Source organism: Xiphophorus couchianus, chromosome 10, assembly GCF_001444195.1.
Source record: "Xiphophorus couchianus chromosome 10, X_couchianus-1.0, whole genome shotgun sequence".
Lineage (NCBI taxonomy): Eukaryota > Metazoa > Chordata > Actinopteri > Cyprinodontiformes > Poeciliidae > Xiphophorus > Xiphophorus couchianus.
In genome coordinates this window covers 15,966,156-15,989,099 of record NC_040237.1, presented here as the reverse complement: position 1 = coordinate 15,989,099, position 22,944 = coordinate 15,966,156, and the positions used below count along the sequence as shown (strand labels likewise).

At 40.4% G+C, this 22,944-nt stretch overlaps 1 protein-coding gene across 2 annotated transcripts in view; it reads left to right on the top strand.

Moving 5' to 3' along the window:
• spata20 (spermatogenesis associated 20) overlaps positions 1 to 21,049 on the top strand; it is a 39,356-nt gene extending 18,307 nt beyond the window's left edge. For both annotated transcript variants that reach the window (XM_028030076.1, XM_028030077.1), the window contains 3 exons: positions 1,175 to 1,374; positions 2,924 to 3,004; positions 19,548 to 21,049. In XM_028030076.1, coding sequence (XP_027885877.1) covers positions 1,175 to 1,374; positions 2,924 to 3,004; positions 19,548 to 19,742 — 476 coding nt within the window. In that variant the 3' untranslated portion in view covers positions 19,743 to 21,049. The remainder of the gene's footprint in view (positions 1 to 1,174; positions 1,375 to 2,923; positions 3,005 to 19,547) is intronic.
• Positions 21,050 to 22,944: the final 1,895 nt, after the last annotated feature.

The following is a 22,944-nucleotide window of genomic DNA, read 5'->3' as shown; positions in this document are numbered from 1 at the left end:
TGGAATATGCGTTATATAGTTACGTTCATGTGGCTTCAGCTGAATAATTCTGTCGGGTTACTGTTGCTATTTTTAGGTTGCGTCCAAGGTACACAGTCAGACGTAAAAATGGCTTTGGATTCTGAAGCACTCACAAACGCAGGCATTATTTTGATATACATATGTGCTGAGAGGTTAAAGGTCATTTGTAAATCGTCCCCAAGCTCTAACCAGACCTTGGCATAAGATAAGAATCACTTCACAGAGCACATCAAAACCCCTTATAGCTCTGGGGTGAATGTGTGTTTTTAGGGGGAGGATCGAACACAAAACACACCTTTTTAAGGTCTTAATGATTATCTGAAAACCTTGTTCAGAGGGCAACAAAAAATGTCAGCAAAAATAATTTGTTTCTTTTCAGCAGTCATCTTTGTAGCTGTAATCAAAGATTCTGTTAACACAAAGTTTGGTGTAAGCTCTTGGTTATCCAGGACATTTTGAATGTCCTGGATAATGTGTCCAACGGACACGTTATCCATACGTGGCAGTTGGACTTCATTCTTTTTTTTATGCAGCAAATAGCTGAAATGGTTTCATCAAATATACAACTCTAATAAAAAACACATCAGAATATGAATTCCCAATACAAGATTAGTTGCAGTATGGTAGTTTCAAACTACATTTACACAAGACCGTATTTTCCAGTGTTGGTGGAGAAAAGGTTCCACGTTTAGACAGCACCGCCAAGATCCGCTGCAGTTGTCATGCCAGGGGACTTGATAGCACTGTTGTTTTAACATGTAGTTGAAATATGCATGCACCTTTTGACCACCATCTTCCACCTCATTGGTTTTTATTAATTGATGGTTAGTCGATCGATAGGATTGATCAGTAGGATCGATCAACTTTAGATTAATCAATAACTTGTATCACTTTCATTGGGACTTTCAGTAGGTCAGTGATCCAAACAATATGCCAGATCAATACAGAAAGGGTTCAACAGACATAAAAATCAATCTTCTTCCATGACCTAAATTCTATGGCAAACCTGTAGGGGGCGCAAACGAGACAATGGCCTAAGAGAGGAACCAGGATTCTACAGTTTATATATCTACAATTTGTTCAATGTGGAATGGTCAGAGGTCGATACCTATTAAAGGCTTATGAAGTTATTGAACCTTCCTGTGTGTCACAGATCAGGATGGAGCAGAGCCCAGCGCCAACTCCGTCTCAGCTTCCAATCTGCTGCGACTATACCACTACACTGGAAGACAAGAGTGGCTCCAGAAGTCCCAGCAGCTGCTGGCAGCATTCTCCGACCGGCTGACCAGTATTCCCATAGCTCTGCCTGAGATGGTCCGGGCTCTCATGGCCCAGCACTACACACTTAAACAGGTACGCTGCTTCATTAGATCGAGACTTTTATTGGGTCACTTTAACTATTCCCGCTATACAAGATTGTTAATATTGACAGAGTAGTTATCATAGACCACTGTGCAGTACCCAACCCATCTGTTTCTCATCTGTCGGTCGTGAGGCCTGAAAGACAGCTTAGCTGGGGGGGGAGCGGGTTTGTTTACCTGAATGTTCCCTGGAACTCATTTTCATGTCCGCCTACTGAAAGTAGTCAGTGTTTCTGCTCGCATGACAAATGGAGCAAGCATAATAGACACGGCTTTTACCGAGTAACAAAAACTGAACAAAACATTATGCAGCACGAGAGGAAGAAGCTGTTTAAACAATGAGCGTCTGCGTATTGATTGCACTGGAACATTTCTGTTCGGGAACGCTGCAAAGAAGAAATGCATCACTGAAAAAAAATAAAAAAGAGAAAGTTCTATTAGGAAAGGAGTGTGAATAAGCAGGAAGGTATTATTTTAGTTAATGATTGTGATTCGTATCCTGTTGTATGCATTTTTTTTTATTCTATGAAATGAACTTCCTCACCAAAGCGCGTTTGCTCTACTATTTCTTTAGAATTTACCCGGTTTCGGTTTCAAATCTGCATCTTTTTGACATTTCGTTCTCAAGATTGATCTTTCCATCTTAGGTTTTAGAGAAGGTAATTACAGCACAGGTGCAATCATGACAGATATGGGATTTTATCAGTGTTTTAAACAGCTTCTGCTTCATTTAGAGTGGCCACGACTGGAAGATTCAAACCAGGCCTCAGAGCTTTCTCCTCTTCCACCAGACATAACTCCTGGACGGTTCCTCGAAGGAAAACACAACTGAAAGAGCAATTGCTTTTCTTGCAAATACCACACTCAACAGATGTTTAGGAATTTCCCGTTCGCGTGACTTACAAAGCCGGAAAAGCGAACCGCATTTTTTCCACCTCATTTCAACTTCACCAGGTTGTTTGAGGACAATCCCCCGCACCAGGACGCCCGTTCCATCCCTGGACGCAAGGATTTTTTTTTCTTCTCATGTTATAACTGCCCCTCTTGTGTGTTTACTGGGTTATTTGAGCTGTTCAACTCGGGTTATATAATCGAGTGTTGAAATATTAACATCCTCAGTTTAGCCTGAAACCACTGAAACCGGGACGCTAGCAGGATGGCGTTGCTCAGTCACGCGGTGGGAAAAGGTTTTGGAGTGAAAGGAATGGGAGAACACAGATGGAGATAACGAGGTCTGACTCCGGGTTGGGGCGCTTCTTGTCCGTCATGCATGACCTGCAGGGGATGTCTCAGGTTGATTGGGTGAAAGGTAACGAGCAAAGGATTCAGGCAGTTTCAGAGAAACCACCTGCCTCCCTTGTTAGTGCTACAAATAAAACTCTGACCTGCACCACCACTTTTCCCTCTTCCTTCCTGTTATAAGCCACCTTTCAAGCGTCTTCTTTCACTCTAGTCATGCCCTCCCCATCTTATTATTTTATTGTTTTTTCTTTGTGTCACATTTTTATTGTCTTCTTTTGTGTTTCCTTCCTCTCCCTCAGATTGTGATCTGCGGTCAGAGGGAGGCTTCGGACACCTCAGGGCTTCTTGCAGCAGTCAATTCCCTCTTTTTACCGTTTAAGGTAAATACTCAGCTTTTGTCCAGAACATGCAGTGGTTTACAACCTAGATACATTTCATTTGTGTGTGTCTTCCCTTTCCTGGTTAGCTTAGGCACACAGTATGGTGGGTCTGTTTAAATACCAAGAACTCTACTGCATCCACCGCTGTACCAGTAATTCAAAATGTCTTATCTTAGCCATAGAACTTGTTTGTGAACGTAATTACATGATTGTCATGTACCGCCAGACATTCATATCTGCTTATTTTAATGGTTCAAACACCAATTGTGCCTTATTATGCACAGTGGAAACTGTCTTAGCACCTCCACTGAAGGTAATAGCTACAGTCTAACGTTTATCCAAGGATACAGCCAATCAGCGTGAAGGAAAATAAGTGTGAAATTGTGTTTTTTTTAACATTCGTAAAATATTGACAAAGATTTGCCACTAGCTGTAATGGAAACGCAGCTAGTGTCTTCAATCAGACTGTTTCCTACTGTAGCTCGCTCCTCATCACATCACCATCATCTCTTTGAAGACACTTCGATGATGAGTTATAGTACTTAGTTTTACTTCTGGATAAATAAAGTAATATTGAATTGAATATTGAATTGGGTCCACTATTTTCAAACTCGGAGCCAATGCTAAAGAAAATACTTGCTATTCAGTCCCCTTGTCAGTACTGCGGGTTCTCATCTCCCCGTATTGGCAGCAACCCCTACATAGCTCGGGGTGATTTAGTTTATTCAGCCGATAGTGGATTTGCAGTAGATACTTATCATTTTTCAGACACATAACACGTAGATGGAGGCTGAAACTGGCCTAGATCAGTGCCTGGGGTGCTGGCTGTTGTAAGTAGCGCCCTTTAAAGGTCAGCCTGAGTCTCTCTCCATCCCTCTGCTCCCTGTAATGACTTCAGAAGCATCTCTTTTCAGGCATTAGTTGACCTAAAAGCCTTTTTGTTGACTTGCAGTAGAAGGTCTAAATTGTAACTGCAGCTTCAAGGTTTTGAAATTTGTTTGTTTTTTCTTTGAGTGCTAGTTCTTCTGCCAGTCCTGACACCCAACTATTTGTGAAGAGCTCAATAACTCTCAACCATCCAACCGTTTATGTGATCCTGGACCATATTTCTCAGTGCTTTCACCTCTATCCATTAAAAAAAAAAGTCTCACCACTTCATGATAAACTTTGATTTATTGGTTGGCAGATTTGATGATGCTTCCAACGTCCTTGGAACCTGATGAAAATGTCTGGAACAAGTATAAGAAAATCCATTGGGGGTGAAAATAGTTTGTTGTGGGAAGTAGAAAAGCACATACTCGCACACAGCTTCATGCCTCACTGAATTGTTCTAACTCCATCAGCCAGCACCCAAAAAAACTAGAACAATGAATTAACGCAGGAGCTGTCCAGTAACACACTCCATCTCTCTCCCTCCTTCCTCCTTACACACAAACCGTCAGGCAACAGAGGCCCATCTGAAATATAAATGAGCTGTGCAGTATCAGCCAGTGGCAGCAGCAACATCAGGCTATTCCAGATAACTGCAGAGAGACAAGAGACCTACACTGAAATGGATAACAAGATGGATCTATAATTGAGCAGGATGCATGTTGAGGATCATCTCATTCAGTCAGGGCTAGATGCATGATGCAGTATAGTTTATTATATTTTAGGTGACAATCCTCAGATGGCGCTCTAACCTAAGAACATCAAATCAGTAGCGAGCACAGAGGTGGAGGAAATGCTTTGGATAGCTATAGCATCTCAAAGTCAATTGATAGAAATTCGATTCAGCTGACTGCCACAAGAATAAATGTCGGCATTGTGATGCATTCCTTGACATAAAATGAGACTTAACCATAAAGGCCTGGTCAAACCACAAGCCACAGTAGAGGAAATGCAATTTGAATATGGGACAGCATCCGATTACATCAGCTGACGATCCAGCAGCTACACTATCCTACTAACGTCTGCAATTCATGCGAGTAGTAAGGTGGACTAAATAGCAACCCTATTTAGTTGCTAAATAGGGTTTAGCAACTAAAAACCCCTGTTCAGTCTGCTTTAATCAAACTCTCTTAGAAAGTTGTAGAATATCGTAGAATCAATATCAACACAGCCCTAGTCCCTGCATCCTCCGTTTTGTTTTTACAAAATGGTCACGCAGAGATTGCCACGTCTTTCATCCAAGTTTTTTAGCCTTTTAAATGTCTTTATGATTCTTCACTGAATAACCACAAAATATTTACTTAATTCCTCAACACGTCGCACCACGACGTTTAAACACGTTGGATAAACGTTCCGTATTCATGTCGCCTGTGGATACAACTAAGCTTTGGTCACAAACATTCTGCACTGAACTCTGTACAGGGTATTGTGTACCTTGACTCCTTTGAATCAAGACACTCAATGCAAACAGGTTCATATTAAATCTTTTGAAATAATACAATAAAATTATATAAAATGTCAGCATTTTCTCTAAATATTTATCTCCACTTTTAATTGAAAACCTGAGATGCAGTGGGAATGTAGGAACATAATGTAGAAATGGTCAGTGAGCATTCTGGACATAGCAGTTCCAGTTATTGAACAATTCATTAATTGTGTAAAAAAATTTAAATCAAAATCTTGTTTCCCTTACGCACTGGTGCACATTGCCTAAGCTTATCATTTCTATTTGGAATTTATGTTCTCATCTGCTGACAACACAGATCCCATCAACAGATTAAATTACCTGTAGCCAATTTACCCATGAAACCCTTGGCAACATGGGGAAGCTGTTGCCTGCGGCTCATTTGCTTTAGAAGTAGAGTTTGTCATTTTAAACAAAAACACTCTTTACATAATTGGTAATTATCGAATTATCAATAACACACTATTGCATACATATTAAAAATAAGCTGAGTCACATTTATTCGCACACTTCACTCAGACAGTGCAGAGTACAGACTATAGCTCAGGTTTATTGTATTTTATTGGGATTTAAAATGTGTATAAAGCCAACACAAACTAGTGATTGTGAGGGGGATTTGTTGTCATCCCTCATGAGTCAATGTGTTTTGTAGAAATGCCTTTCACTGCAAGATACTCCGATCTGTCCACCCCAGTCTCAACTCTTTTGGCAGGTTGTCTTACTGGATTGTTCTGCTTTTACCCTGCAGGGAAAACCCTATATAGGCAATTCTTAAAAAGGCCTCAGTCTTATTTTGAAAGCTAAAAGGCTTTAACAAGATTTCCCCCACAAAACCTGCTAAGCCCAGTGGGAGGGGGTGCTAGGGCCGTCCATTAGCGGCCCACCGTGTTTTTGTGTTAAAAGTTACAATTCTAACATGCACTAGCAAGCCTCATAGTGTGGAAACTCAAGCCCAGTTCAATACGTCAATTATCAACCTAGCTTATTTAAAATAGGCAAACTATACTTAGCCTGGTTGGGGGTGAGGGGAAGTAATTCCTGGCGGGGGTAAAGGCTGGTGGCCCGCCAGGCTTAGATAATATTACTCTGGGGGAAACCCTGGGCTGAAGTTGCATGTCAACAACCTGACATGCAACTTCATGTAGTTTATTCATTTGAAGTTCTTATGTTATCCTTTGTAACTTCTATAGTTACAAAGGATAACCAACATGCCCTTCTCTGTTAGTGGGCATCACAAGACAATGGCTGTATTGTTTTTTTCACTTAAGTTTCTTGCAAACGATCAATGCGATTTTTATAGAAATGACAATGGGACATGTTAGCAATTGTAGTTTATACTTAAGCAAACACACATGTTGGTAAATGTTTTCCTCAACACACTCCTTTTACTTTTGGCATGTAGACTTATTAAATACATATTGTAATTAATTCCTTTGTTTGGCAACCCCCCCCCCCCCCCCCAAAAAAAAAAAAAAAAAAAAAAAAAAAAACTATGTGAGCACATACACTAAGACCAGCAGAACAAAATGTGTGTCCTGTTATGTAATTCGTAAAATTAACTGCTGTAATAGGGGGATGAATGGGAGGCGGATAAAACAAAGTGTATGCTGGGGTCTAGGGAGGGAATTGCTAAAGCGCCAAAGAATGGGATGAGAGATTTAGGGATGTTTAAATGCGATAAATGGAAGTTGCAGAAGAAAGAAGGCGTAAGGGGATTGTGCTCCACATAACATTAGGTAGCTATGAACAGAGAACATGTCTAGTTTATGTGTAATTACCTCTCATCTGTTTCCCCTTATTTTAAGCAGGCACAAACTAATTGTGGTGAATAGGGAGCTAAGAAATGAACTCATGCTGGTCTAAGCACACACACTGCAATCTTTACTTTATTTGATTAATCTACTATTTAATTTCACAAGCAGTCTGAGTATCTGCTGCATTTTCTTTGCGTGTTTGAATCAATTACAGCACTCAGCCATGCTGAAACATTGAGCCTGATTGTAATTGCTGCATTAAATTGTGGTTAATTTTTCTATCAAGCAGAAATATATCATGATTAGAGACGAGGCGAGGTTTGTGCTGAATGTGCTGGTGGCGAAACTACACCAGGGTGGGAGTTGGAAAACAAATAGAGATGCTTTCTTTCCAGCAATTAGCCAGATCCGAGCACTTACCAATTTCTGCTATTTTGGTGTGTGTGTGTGCGCGCGCGCTTCCCCTATCTTTTCTGCAAGGTAATACATAACATTTAACAAATTGCAAAAATATCAATGTCTCTTGAACCTTTCCACATTTTGTCACATTAGAAGCAACAACTGCTCTCAGATCTTTGCTATTTTAATGACAGACCAACAACAACAAAAAAACAGTGCGCAATATTGAAGTGGAAGGAAAATTATATGTTTTTCCAAAATGTTTTTAAAAACAAAAGTTACCATGGTGACGTATTTTGTATTCAGCTTTGAATTAATGCTTTGTAGAAAGAACAATCCCAGCTGCCTGTCTTTTTGGTGTATGACTGTACCAGTGTCACACCACTAAATGCCCTTACTTTGCAAAATACAGCAATAGTAGCTCAGAGAGGAAGTGGAGGAGATCAATACTTTCGCAGATTATCAGTCTCGTAACAAACTGTCACAACATGTTGACAGTTTTAGCATATATGTAAAAAAAACATATTTTCCATAAAAGTTACATATTGTACCTCTCTGAAAACAATAGTCTTAGCCTTAGTCTTAGTCTTTTCGACAGGGGTGTGCACACTTTTGACAGACATTGTGTCTTCTGATGACGAGGCAGGGACGGATTGCTTAGTTGCGACTGGTGACAGCGGTTTAAATAAATCAGTTTGGGATTTTCCGGTGCCCTCCCTCGTGTGTTGAATATTGTATAACAAGAACAACAACAACTCCCACCGGAGACCCGATGGCTGCCGGCCTGAATGCCGCTGTTAGAACTGCTTATTAATCATCCTTTGCTCGTACTCCCTTAACGCCTGCCACACAGCTCCGAGTCGGTGTTGCACTTCTACGCTTCCACGGTGCGGTCAGGTGGTTAGGCGGCCCCATCTGGAGGTTATTTAGAGAGGGAAACTAAGTGACATACGTGTAATCCCGACGATGTTAAGAAATCACAGGTAACGCGACTGAAAGAGCGAAAAGTATTCCAGGGATTATAAAGGATTTAAAAGACGAGGTGTGAGAATTTCTTAGGGGGAAATAATTATGGGCAGACATGTTTCCCATCTCCCTTGTCCTTCAGGAAGAAGCGCATTAGAGGGTGGAATGGCAGCTAAATATGACGGGGGAATTGAGGAACATGGCCTTTTTAAGCGCAGAGAGACTCATTTTTGAACCCATCTGTAAAGGGGGGAAACATCGCGGAATCCATAACAAGACCTCAGAGACCTGTGGAAGAGTTGGCGGGGCGACATGGAGTGCAGGGATGAATGAGCTGGGTGGAGATACAGAGAGCCCAGGCAACCACAGTGGAGAGGAGGATTTAGAGCCAGGCGCTCTCACGGGCCTCCGTGGTGATCTCTGAGCTTCCTCACCTCAATCTTCTGCCTTCGCTGGCCTTCCCACTCTTTAAAGCTCCAAGTAAAGAGAAGCATGCGCGTGCTTGTCTCTTGATTTTTGTTGCAGAATCGATCTGTCTGTACTCTCGTAATGACCCGCTGTGCTCAATAACCAGCTGGAGAGCAAAGCACAGGTTGACTGGCAGCTGTGGGAAAGTTCTGACCACACGCTAGTCACGCATCCTCTTCTCTTTCCCCTGCCGCTTGCAGATCATCAGTCTGTACGCTACACTTTCACGTATTTATTTTATGTTAAATCCAGTCGTTTCAACCTCAAGGGTCGCCCATAACTTCTTAGCAAGTCATTTCCACCATTTGCAAATGCATCCACAAAAGCTTGTATGTGAGGAGGAGGAGCTTGCACCTTCACAATCTTAGCTGCTTTCCTGCTGTTGTTTGAGATGCTGTATAATCCGTTGAACTCTTTGCTAATCCCATGTGTCGGTTCACTAAAAAACACCCTCGCAGAACACAGAAGAAGCCAGTTTGAGAATACATCACGCCAACAGCCTGCCTACGTTTGGCCCTCTCTGTTAATATCATATGCCATTGTAATAATGCGAATGTTTTCATCTCATGTAATTAGTGATCTAATGTGGGTTAACCAATTTGCACAAATTATATTCAGTTGTTGCAGGATCCTGTTGGGCCATAGGGTGGGGAAGTGGGATAATAGATGTCTATTTGACATATTAAATGTGTACCGTAAATGCATAATTCAGTTCCCCTTTTCAATACTTTTAATGGAGTTTAATTTTCTTCTAAAGTGCTTTGACTGAGTATTTCTAACCCTTGAGCATTTTTTCCATTTTTTAGATTTTAAGTGTTAGACCAACATATAGTACTAAATATTTCACTATTACAGTCAATTTCATAAAGAGTCCATCTGTGGGTAACTTAAGACCAATTGTTCTTTAAAGGCCTCAGAGAGTCAAATGCTAACTATGGAGGAGCTCCAGAGGTCAACAACCCAGGGGATAATCTTTTTATTTTGTATTTATTGGTTTCATAAATTACATAAATCTGGTCTTTATGGAAGAGTGGGAAGTAGAAAGCCACATAAGGTCCTATTTGTAGTTTGCCTCTAGTCATTTAGGAGACATAAAAGGCACTCTGAACTGATCAGATCAGTTCATAATTGAACTTTGGAAGAAACTGATAAGAAATCCCTAATGCGGTTTGCCACAGAAAACATAGTAAACAAACTGGAAGATCATCAGGTGATGGGAAGTTAAATAGGCTAAATGTTGGGCAGTACTAAAAGAAAATTTGTTAGAGGCTTGAAAACTGTGTGAGATTCATCTTCTTGCAGGTCAACAGCCTTGAACATATATACATACGACAAAAAGTTTTACATCAAAGCATTACTCATGTGTTAGACTGGCTGAAAGTATAGACCGACATCTAACAGAGAATCAATGGCAGGATTTGAAAAATGCTGTTCAAGGACCCTCCATCCAATCTTACCAAGTTAGTTATTTTGTAAAGAAGGATGTTCAAAAATGTCAGCCTCTAGATGTGCAAAGCTGGAAGAGCATAACGCCAAAAGACCTGCAGCAACTCAGCAGCGAGGAATACAAACACACACTTCATTTTTCAGGTCTTTATTTGGCAAAAATGGTGAGAATTTTCCCTCAAAATGTTGTGCTAGTTTGTGATGATCTATTACATAAAATAGATCAATGTTTGTTTCTGTAACGTGAGAAAACGGGGGAAGGTTCAAAGTTTGCAAGTGCTTTCCCACAGTTTACAGCACTGTTTAAATACAGAAAAACATTGCTTTGCTCATAAAAGCCTGTAAAATCTATCACATAAACTTAAAAAAGGAACAGTGGAAAACTACTACAGCTAAACTGTTTGTTTGGACCGCCCATATTTGGAAAGCTCATATTTGGAAACCAGGATTGCGTTGGCAGTCGGAGGAAGGAAAGCAGTTCAAAGTATTTCGTTCATTAACAGTGCCAGAACGCTCGGCTTCAACATTTCTCTGATGAACAGATACGACACAAGCCGCTCGGTCAGTCGCAGTTCAACTATCAGAAAAACAAAGAAAAGAGTGGATGGTACCCACTGGTACCATCCACTATGGCCAATCTAATGCTCCCAGTTTGTTTACCGTTCTTAACTTCTATTATTTCTTAAAAATTGTATGAATAAAGCCCAACTTTACTTAAAGCACCTCAAAAATTTAGGAGTAGAAATCCAGATTTAATGTCATAGAGATTTGATGTTTTTGAAACTTCAATAATCAAAGCAGTGACACAAGTGTTGGGTTCTACAAACTTTGGAAACTTCGGTGTCTCCGGTTACAAAGTACATTAGTGTTGCTAGATTGTTGTGCAAAGTGATCAGGTACACATGAATTTGCCACAGAGAGTTATTGGCTTAAAAGGTACACCCGTAATCAAAGAAATGTTTTTTATTGTCAAGAGAACAATTTTATTGACCTTTAAGAACTTCATGTACTCCAAAAGTGTCCACCAACCGCCCGGATCGTCTGTTGTTGCTGCCAACGAAGTGCTTGATTAATTGGTAGCAGGTGAGAGTAGGTCTGCTTTGGGACAGATCTCTGACAGGAACAGCAGTAAAGAAGTCACGTCTGTCCAAAGAACGCTGGTCAGCAGAAGATGGAGTTATTTTATTGGAGTGAATTTGTTCCATGTAGAAGTCGAGGCCAGCACCTCGATGAAGCTTGAGTCTTTGTCTGAGGTTGAATCAGAAAGGAATCAAACTTTACCACGGTTCTGCACAATATCGCCACTATGAATAAGGCTCCATCGGGGCAGCTTCGTGCATCAATTTGGGGAGAATCTGTTTTAGCTAGCACAATGTAGAAAAGTGCTAATAAAGACTTGGCAAAAAAAACAAATAAGAAATCTAATGTGGAGGCCAAGTTAATGTACAAAATATTCAGTTACTGTTAAAACTTATTTGTTTAATTAGTAATTTAATAAGTGCATTTGTTGAGGTTTAGGTATCATTATTATATTGCATGTAGCTAATTTCATGTTTTATTGTGAATAAGTGTTTAATTTAAGTTTGTATGCTTTATAACTTAATTGGCCATTTTGCAATTTTTGTAAATGAGGTGTGCCGCGCTGGAGCCTTAACGATGGTTAGAGGAGAGCAGAGAGAAGGAAAGGCGCTGCAAGTAAAATCAACAGAGCCACACGGTTTTTCAACCGTAGTTTGTTTTGTGGAGGTTATTTAGGAATTTGGTTGCTCTTGTAAAGGACGGCGCAAAAAACTGTGGAATAAACTTTTGTTTTACATCTTTACATCGGAGCGCTGTGGAAATTTTTATTTTCCTCTTCAAATACATGAGTAAAATCAGCTAAATTAACCTTGTGGCATCACATCTAAGATTTTGGACCAAAAATACTCACTCCTAGAAAAGGTTTGATTGATAAACTTCATTATTTGCCTTATTCATAACACTTATGGAATATATTTATTCGCTATTATAAACCTTGACCGGTTTTTGTTTCATAAAAAACAGCATACATTGGTGTAATGCTATGTGAACACATGGTAGGAAACATGACTGGGGTTAGTGACAAGACGGAAGAAAACAAAAATTTTGTTAATCCTGATTCTGGCTCACTGTGTGACATGAGGTCTAATGAAACACATCATATGGAGCCCAGATGTTACTTTTTCTGCTTATGAACAGTTGGGGGAAAAAAAGAACCATTGCATCAATGTAATGTCAAAGTGGAAAATAGCTTGTGCACTTTGGTAAAGTGCCGTGAAAAGTTTTATTGACTCTAATAATAAGAATGCATATTCCCCAGTTTGATATTCTTCTTACTTTAAAAATAAAAATGGAGGTAGTTGTGTTACTTTTTAGTGGTTTTGTGGACTGATTGTGTTTAGTAAAACGGGTTGCATGCAGCCTGTGTTGTTATGGACCAATTTATCAGTCTCTACTGTGGATCTCAAAAGGATGAACACGTCCGTTGAAGTAATAAAAAGAAACACATTGGTGAATTTGGGATGTTAATCCATGACAAAAAAACTACATTTTTACGGGAACATGACGCGAATAATAAAATGAGTTTATTTAGTTGAATCGCCCCTCCTTTCTTCTTCTCCTGTGTGTATATTTAACATCGACCTTATCGCCCCCTGTAGGGCAGTTGTGAAAACTGTATATTTGAGTGGAACAACGCGGCCCTGCTGAGATAAAAATTGTACTATTACGCGTGTGTTCCTTGTCCGTGCGACCTCGTAGGCCAGACCTGATCGCCAAAGCATTGTACGTTGACATGATCTGTTTGACATCAACGAACGAGAGGTTCCTTTCATCTTAAACTCAGCATGAGCTGATGAAGTGTGGTGTAGGTGTCGGGGCCTGGCTGAAGAGAGAGGCTATTAATTCTACCCAGACACCAAGGCATCTTCAGCCCTTGGTCCACACAGCACTGATTTAGTAAAGAGGGTTGTGTTGAGGCTGTCAGCAGCTCAGAGTGAAGCCCAGTAAGAAAAAGCAACAGATATCAAGTTAAGAAGAAGCTCCAGTACTCTATCATATGTGAATTGGGCATCAAGTAAACAAGAATGCTTTTTTTTAATATATATTACAGTTTGTTTTCATTTCTTTGGTTATATTGTGATAATAATAAAGGTGACTATAACCATTTATTACCTTTTTGTTTAGGTTACTGTATGGCTGTGATTGTGTGTCTCAGCAATTCGTCCCACAAACACAAATACTGCTCTTGAAAAACATTCCCATTTGTTGTACGCTCCTTTAGGACACGAGTCACATGAAGTGTGATTTGCGTCACGGCAATACACAGAAAATGCATTTACTCAAATTTTAAAATCTATTGATATTTAATTTATACACCTTTAACTGAACAAACAGTTGAAGAAAATAGTAAAAATAACAATCCCAACAATACGGACAGTTTTGGGGGGTTTTAAATTTTTTTAACTGGAATTTATTGTGGCGGCAACGATAAATCAAAATGACAATACGATAAACGGCCAAACCTATCTGGTATCATTCCTCCTTAGGCCCCGCCGTAGATGTTCATGTACTCGGCACTCAAAACTCTTTCAGTTCGACCAAAAACAGGAAGCATCAAAACCAGAAGTTTGAAAATCGTAGCCAAAGATTTCTGACATGCGCAAATAAGTTTGTTTTGTGGGAAAAAGTGATTTAAACAGAAAAAAAGGTCATGTAGGCAAAACATTACTTTCAAAATAAAGTGGTTGATTACACTTCTAAAAGCTTTCATCACATTTTTTTCTGATTACTTTTCGTTTGACGAATAAGAGAAATTTCCATTCCCATAAATCAGAGGAACCAAAACACAACAGGTCGTTGAATAATAGTGTGTTGAATACAGATGTATCATTTGTATTCAAATCATTTCAGATTTTTATTTTTGAAGAATGTTGAAATCCATGTATTTTTTTCCCTTTTCCTTTATAGTTTTGGACTACTTTGTGTTGGTCTAACATATGCAATCCTAAAAAAAAACACACTGTGAAAAGGTTTTTTTTTTAAATGTCAGAAAACACCTTTTTTTTTTTCTTTTCTTAACCACAGTTTTACACTCAGACAGTACTGACATTGCAGTAAATACCAAGTGATAATCTTTTCCAGGAGAAATTTTTTCCCCCATCATTTAAGATGGGGAAATGAACGCTATGGGCAATTTCTAACAGAAAAACAAAGCGTTACATTTTCCTCCCGGTTTCCCTGGATTGTATGTCCAGGTGTAACTACATGTGTCTGGTTTTGTCTCAGGGCTTCACTGCCAAATCAGCCTCCCTGTGAACACAGAACAAATATTGTTTTGTTTGTTTGGGTTTTTTTCTCCTTTGTGAGTGTTTAATCAGAAGGAGTAAACGTCCTCAGGTTCTGGCTGCCGCCGTGTTTCTAACACTCTCTCTGTCATGAGTCTTTCTCAGGTAATGACAGCAGCTTAACGTGTCACTTGGTGTGTCACTCTGTTTGTCTGCCTCCCTGACTAAGCTTGGCCCTGTAGTTGCCTTCAGGCTAAATGAGGTCATAACTTAAAATGATTCTTAAAGTTGTGTGTTTGTAAGTGACTGTCGGCGCAGGTACACACTGTTCTGAGCTGAGCGGCTTTGGCAGGAGCGAGAGAGGCAGAGTAGGAGGGAGCTGTCAGTGTAGGGACGTCTAACGGGTGGGCGTGAGTTTGTGCGTGTGTATACGTGTGAAGGTGTGGATGTGTGTGTGTGGTTTTTTTTTTTCCGAGGGGTGCCCAGTATGGGGGGGATTAACCCTGTGGGAGTTTGACTGTGCTCTCATGTGCAGCCAACTGTGCTGTCTGCTACAGCCTGCGCTACACGGATTGAGAGACGACACGCTTTGCTTTCAGTTCATCACATTTGCACTTTACATGTCTTCCTGTCTGTCCGCGTCGCCCTCGGCCTCCATCACTCACACGCACACATCCGCGCCGTAGACTGCAGGGTGACCTTTCCGTCGAGGGGCACGTGGCCGGGACGCGGTCCGGGCCCAGTTTGGAACCGCACGAACCCGACAGCAGAGAGAAGTCGTCGAGACGGGAGAGAAGGGCTCGGTTCGGCAGGGAAATCCTCTCCTGTCTCCATAGCAACGGTCACTTGATTAGGACCACATCCCAGCACAATCGTCACCGAGCCTTAACCGGTTTGTCAGTGCGTGATTGTCTGCAGGTGCTTCTAGCCAGTAAGAAGGAGCAACACAGATTGAAATTATATATTGTGGTGTGATGAGGTATACTATTTAGCCAACTGAATTTGCCCCCCATTCAGGCAGAAAATCTATCTTGACTGCCCTTATAATTGATTGCATGTTACATTTTTCCTAGCTTTTTATCATTTTCTTAGTATTTAAATGTTTTGTTTTTTGTCACTGTAGCAAAACAGTTGATGCAAAATTTGCCCAGAATAATAAGTGTGTTCCTCTTGTCTTGTTTCCATACGTCATACATTATAACAGTAATATTTTCTATTCTAGAATATGGTGCTACATAGCACACAATGTCTCTGCACACAGCACAACATGTCGCAAAAACACTGCTTGGATTGTGGCTAATTATTTAGCTTATACAATTGAGGCCTCTTTGTCACTAATATATTTAGTGACACTTTTTGATGCAAAATCAAAATGTTTTAGAAATTAGAGTGGTGGAAAGGTAGGAAGATGTTTGGTTGTCAAGACAGCAGAGGTAGGCTAGAAGCAACTTTTCCAATAATACCCTTGTGTTGGCATGGAAATAAGGAATTTCATTTTTCTTTTTTTCTGAAAAGAACTTTGTGTTAATGAGAAAAATTTGCAGAAGCACAATTTTTCACAGTGGCTGGAAAGATTACTCATTATATGGGGTCTATGTTTGCAAGGCACACAAAGCAGAAAGACGATGTTTAATTAAGTATTTGTTTATTTGGCGCGAGTCAAATCATTAGCAACACATATATTGTACAGCCCCCCTTCATCTCCAAACAGAAAAGACAGTGCAAGGGAATAAAATGCCTATACCAGAAGTGATGTAATCTGTCATTAACATGGACATTTTTAAAGAACAGTATCAAATAAAGGTTTTTATTTAAAGGTGCTACAGGTTTATTTCATAGAGCATTCTGTACTGGACCTTTATATCACCCTGTACTTAAATTGATGGAACTTTATTTTAAAATGTGAAGCACCAATCCAGCTGTTAACATTTCAAACAAAGTTGTTGTAAAGGTTCATGTAGAGATACTTTTGTGTAGTCGAGGTTATTTTATGCCATTTGCTGACCTGTTAACGGGGAAATCACCAGGCAGGAGAATGTCCTCATAAAATTCTCCCACATAGCGCCGTAACCTGGACATGCTCTGCACACAAAGTGGATTTTAGAGTGACCCCACAGTCCAAACAAGTTTCTTTACTACCTTTAGATTCACACTACAACTCACGAGGTGAGCTATGGTCCACCTACAAATCTAGGTCTCGGTTCGGTTGGCGTGAACTCTGGCGTGGTCTGAATGCATATGTGGCTTCAAGCAGACCGGAGAGCAATCCAAAAGCAGGGAGCGAACTGTAGCGCAGGGCATTCTGGGTAAATATGACCAAAATAAATGTGTGAGTCTAGCGCTAGCGGGAGAAATGGCTCGTGGTTCTTACAAGAGAAATCCTACAACCACTAAAATCTGACGCTACTCCATTTTTGTTTACATTCTGTGAAGTAGGAAGTTCTGAGGTTTTCACGTTGCTGTCTTCAGTGGTTCTTGGTCCAGCGCCACCACAGGCGAGGAGGGGAACACGTTTTTCAATTAGTTTGGATCGTTTTATGCAGTGTAGTGTGAAACTGAATCGCATCAGCTGAAAATGTAACGCATGTTGCAACTTTGGTCTCCAATCGATGCAAATCTGCCTGGCTGTTAGGTGTGAAAACACGCTAAAATGAGTTAATTCTTACCTCAAGTCTTCAAAACACAAAACAGATTTCACCCTGTTATTAAAACTGAGGGGTAAAAGCTAAGTTTGCCCCTCCGTGTTTCAGGGCGTTGGGGACCACACCCGCCAGCAAATAGCATTAAATCTGTGAAGACCCCGTCTAAATATTGCAAGAAATTTCTTTGAATCTTTTTAAAGTAACCTTAAACAACAGATCTCCATTATCCTACAGGTCAGCCAAACTGTGCTTAGCGCTCCAGGTTTTGTTCGATGTGTTGTTACTCAAAATTTGCCGCTTTTCCTTATTTATGAGGTAAATTCCGATGTTAAATATGTTCAGCCCATCACACGACAGTCACCTTTCCGATGCTGTCTTCCACTCCATCCTTGCCTGTCTATCCTTTCTGGCCCAGCTTTCTGTTTATGTGCTCATCTCACTCGGTTCTGAATCTGGTGAAATGACACACGTTTGACAGGAAGCAGCCTCGGGCACAGACAGGGCAGCCCTCTTTAACTTCACTCTGCTACCTGACTAGCAGCACACTGAAATACTAACATGCCATCATGAGCAGAAACAAAGTTAAGGCAACTCTTCTATCTGCTCTTCAGTCATCATGAGACATAATCCATCAACGACCAATAGTTTTGGATCTTTAAATACATTTTATTGATAAGCTAGCATGGATGTTAGTGGACAGGTGAACATTGGATTGGTTCACAGAAGCTGTTCTTCTTACTGGCTAGTGTTCAAAGGACCATGACAGTCAATCAGCCACAACTGAACACGGCAGTTTGAGAATGTTATTTTGGGTTGGTTGCAGGGGTGTGTGGGTGTGTGTGTGTGTGTGTGTGTGTGTGTGTGTGTGTGTGTGTGTTTTGCAGCATTTTATGGCTACACAAAAAAGACATGCTAGATAATGATCCAACCTGGAGGGTTCTCTTGACACTAAATGATTGAAACGTTAAGGCTTAAGTGATTGCATTACTTTTCCTTTTTTTTTTACAGACTTGGACTTAAACGCATAAGTAGCAAAAACAGTCTTGACTTGATTTAGACTCATGATCAATCTTTATGTCATTGTCGTGGAATTTTCTCCATTTTTCTTTCTTAGAAATAAATCCTAATTGGATTGAATTTATTTTTTATACCTCCCTAGCCACACTCAAAGCACATTCACCCACAAATCTTCTCACAATCACACACAGATATGCAAATCTGCAGGCGACTTGGGTTAAAATACTTTGCCTCAGAAATGCATTGACATGTGGCAAGAGGAAGGTGGAATAGAACCAACAACCATTAGATTTCAAGATATCCATTTGCTGAGACAGACTTGCCGCGAATACAATAACAAATTCCACAACACTCAGGTAAACATCAAGGAAACTGAAATAGCTGGTATACAAGCCACAGACAGCAAATTCTTCTGTGAATTGATGACTTTGATTATTGGACCAGAACTTGGGTTTTAATGACATGAGACCTGTCTGACTTATATCTTAGGCATTTGAGCCTGGACTAGGACTCATCCCACAAGCATTTGAGGCGTTTCTTGGAATTGCTTCACAAGGACCTCAGACTTTAGTTAAGAAAACAAAAAAGTCCAAAGCCTTTTATTGTCATTGAGCCTACAGAACGAGATTCAGAGTGCATCGCTATGGATACACATGTAAAATCACCCCAACGCTGGTAAAAACATTGTTAAAGGGTTAATAGAGGAACCATGTTGACTTCCTGAAGGCGGAGTTTCAGAAAGAGCAGGAGCTTCTTCCAGAGACGGAGGCCCAATCTCAAGGCATGAAATGACAAAGTCAGATGTCTGAGTCTGTACTCGCTTGATTTTTATAACTTTATAAGTGCTGGTAACATATTTACTTTATTGTGCTATAAAATGGGATTATGTGTCTGAGAAATACATAATACTACCACTTTAATGGGTGTGGAAGCATCAAACTCCAAAAATCAGAGGTCTGACACCAGCTCCCTGATTGTCAGCTGGCGTTCTTTGACTAAACAGTCTTAACAGGACAATTCTTCCTCCTTTCTTGATTTCTTTTTTTTAAGTCCCTTGATTGAAATGGTGCCCAGCATGTGCGGAGCAGTGTTTTAGGGCCAAGCCACTGACTTCTCTCTCCCGCCTGCTTTTTGTTTTGTTGCCCCCGACAGGTTGTGATGCACACCGATGGGAATCCAGAGAGCTTCCTGTGCCAACGTCTGCCAGCGCTGTCCTCCATGACCCAGCTGGACGGCGCCGCCACGGCCTACGTCTGCCAGGATCTCACCTGCTCTCTGCCTGTCACCGAGCCCCAGGAACTGCGGCAGCTGCTCCTGGACGGAGCCATGGCGCAGGAGGGCCACTGACTATGGGAAGGACAAGACTGCATCCTGCAAAATCTGCTGCTTCCTGACTTCCCCCTCAGTGAATACCAAAGCTTTAGAAAGTTCTGGTGCAGTGCCTCGCAGACATAACGAAATAAATTCCTCTTCCTGGTTTTCTTCCAGAATTCAGCTTCTTGCCATCGACTCCTGAGCAGCTTCCCTGAGCTGAAAGAAAAGCAGCCCCACAGGATCATGCTGCTATTGCCAGGTTTTACAATGAGGTGCAGTGAGTTCAGTGGCGGCTTTGACATGTAGGTCCAAACGTTAAATTTTAAACAAAACCACCCTCTTCACACTTGAAGTTTTTGCCTCTGCGGCCAAAACGTCAAAATTTAAACTAATCTTTTGGCCACAAAATTTGTTAAATAAAAAAAAAAAAAGCAAAAATAATTTCGGCATTTTTTTTGTTTTGTTTTACCTGCTCGAATGTTAAGCATGATTTTTAAGAAATTTGTAAATCCCTAAAGATCGAACACATAAAAAAGATGATTTCCACATTTTTGAGGATCAGTTGTTTTTTTTAATTTGTTGGCCAAATTTTTACCTTTCTTGAATTGTGATCAGGGAGGCCAGTCAAAATCATTTCAAGGGCCATATGTGGCCCCAGGGCCGCACGTTAGACACCCTGTTCTCTAATATAAGAGGGAAAATGGTCGTACTGGAATTTATTTAGAGACATCTGAGTTAAAGGGGGTTAATATAAAAGGCACATATATTTATTTTTTTAATTGTGGACCATAATTTTCCTTACATTGGTATAGAACATAAAATCCCAATAAAAAGCATTCGACTTTATGGTGAGATGGCGAAACTTGAACATTTCAGTGAACACTTTTGCAAGTCACCGTATTATGCAAACATCGTCTTCGACCGTCTAATATTTTCTATTAGTGGTAAAGCGTTACCTCTGCAGCAGCATCCTATTAAAAAATATGCAACACTTGTACAAAATACTGAGGCTTGACTGTAAATGCCAGACTGCTAATGGAAAACAACTTCAAACCACCGATGTGAGCCGTATGGAAATTAATTTGTGCAGCACTGTTGTCATCCGGTTGCCCAAATCTAAAGGTAGAAGCAAGCCTTTTTTTTTTTTTTAAGTTAAAACTGCTTCATGTACCAATTTCTGTAAATTAATAGCAGCAAACAAGCAGTGCTTTGCCACATTATTAATGCAACTGTTGTGGATTTTATCCTGAGGCTATGACATGAAAAAAAGAACAAAACACAATGCATATAAAGCATGCATTTTTTTCCTCCTGTTTATTTAATAAAATTATTTTCTCGCATCTGAACAGTAAAAGTGAGGCTTCTGTTGCTAAATGTCTTCTGGTCATTTAATCAGTTTAATACTGAGAAAATTTTAAGGGGGAGAAAATGTTTAGTTTATTTATTTTATCTTATTATTATTTTTTTTTTTGCAATTCTAAAAGTTCTCAAGCTTTATACACTTTTCTTTGGCAGCTGAAAGTTTCTCTTTGGCAACATAAAAAGTATTTGTCTGACAGGAGCTACTGGGATGACCTGAAAGGAGAATTCAAGATATTCAGTCGTTGAGATTTGTACATTTTCTTGAAGCCTCAACTCTGATTCTTAGCCCCACAAATGCATTTCAATGAGAAATTTGACACCAGTTACTGTTTTATAATGTCACCAGATGCGTTACCAAACATCAAAACAAATTGACCATTGATTAAGCAAGCTAAAAAGAAGCATTAGTAACATTCTCACATTCCATCCTTACAAATCTGGATTATAGCAGGAAACCAACCGCAGCCGACCTTTTGCCATTCACAGTTCAGGATTCACATTTAGGTGTATTTGGTGGTTAGGTATATTTAGTGGGGATCAGAAGCATTGGTGGATTTTAGCTAGCCACAGACGGCTGTAATCAATAACTTGTCTGCTGTCATTTAAATGGAAAAGTATCAATCCAGGTGTTTGGGGGTGTATTTATATACTTATGCATGTAAGGATTTTAGAAAATCTCAAAAACATCACATTTTTTACCAGCCTGTTAAACCAGCCTGTATCTTGTTTGAATTGTTTCATGATGGAACAACAGAGGTTTAAAGGGGGAGTATGATATAAATCAGCTCTTTTGAGCTTCACATCATGTTATAATGTTGTTCACTCATCAAAAACATACACTGGAGTGTTGCCTTGATTCTTTTATACATGCTTGAGAAATCCTTTAATCTCCCGTAGCAACCATTCAGCTGTGCAAAACGCCTGGGTGGATCTAGCCCCGCCTTCGAGGAAGACGAAGTTGCAGTTTCCAAGTTTCCACCTCACAGAGCAGCCCTCCCCCGCAATTTCCCCACTCAACTCCTTCAGACTAGCCAGCAACAATTAGCAAACACCTGGCTTATCTGCACGTCTGCTGAGCTCGTTATAGGAGCTACTTCTCGGTGAAACGCTGGTAAAAACATCGTTAAAGAATTAATAGAGGAGCCATGGTGTGATGACTTCCTGAAGGCAGAGTTCCAGAAAAAATTGTTTTTAAAGAGACAGAGGCCCAATTTCAAGGTGTTAAGTAATGAAGTCAAATTTACGTGCATCATATTTGATGTACATATCAATTTTATACCAACTGAAATTAACACAGTTACTTGATTATGCTATAAAATGGCACTGTTAACCTGAAAAATACATGGTACTGCCCCTTTAAATAAGTCTCTGAGAGCCCAAAGTTGACATAGGCGTTCATGACGTATTAATGTACACTTGGTAACTGAAGTTTCTTTTCAAAGATGTTGTCCTTGAAAGAACGTGAGAAGCAAGAGCAAGATGGCGAGCAGGTTTGCCTCCTAGAGTCTCCCTGGAGGCTCTGAGTGCAAGCAGGAGACGAGAAGTGAGGAGGTGTCAGTCGCCTGCGAGGTGAAAGGAATCGCCCTGCAAGAACACCTGCACCATCTGTTACTTGTTTCCTTTCGGCTTCCCTTCCTCAGGTCTGGCTTCACACGGGCCTCAAGAACCGAGGGAGTCGTTTTAGCAGGGCAGAACAAAAAGAAGTGCCAAGAAGAGGAGGAATATTAGACACAGAGACAGACAGCTGAGAGAATCGAGAAAAACAATAGAACAATTGTTTTTTGTTCTATTATAGAATGTCCCGCTCTCACTTTCCCGAATGTGTCAGATTGGGAGCAGTCGGGGTTTTTGCCACTTTGTGGTTTCCTGCTCC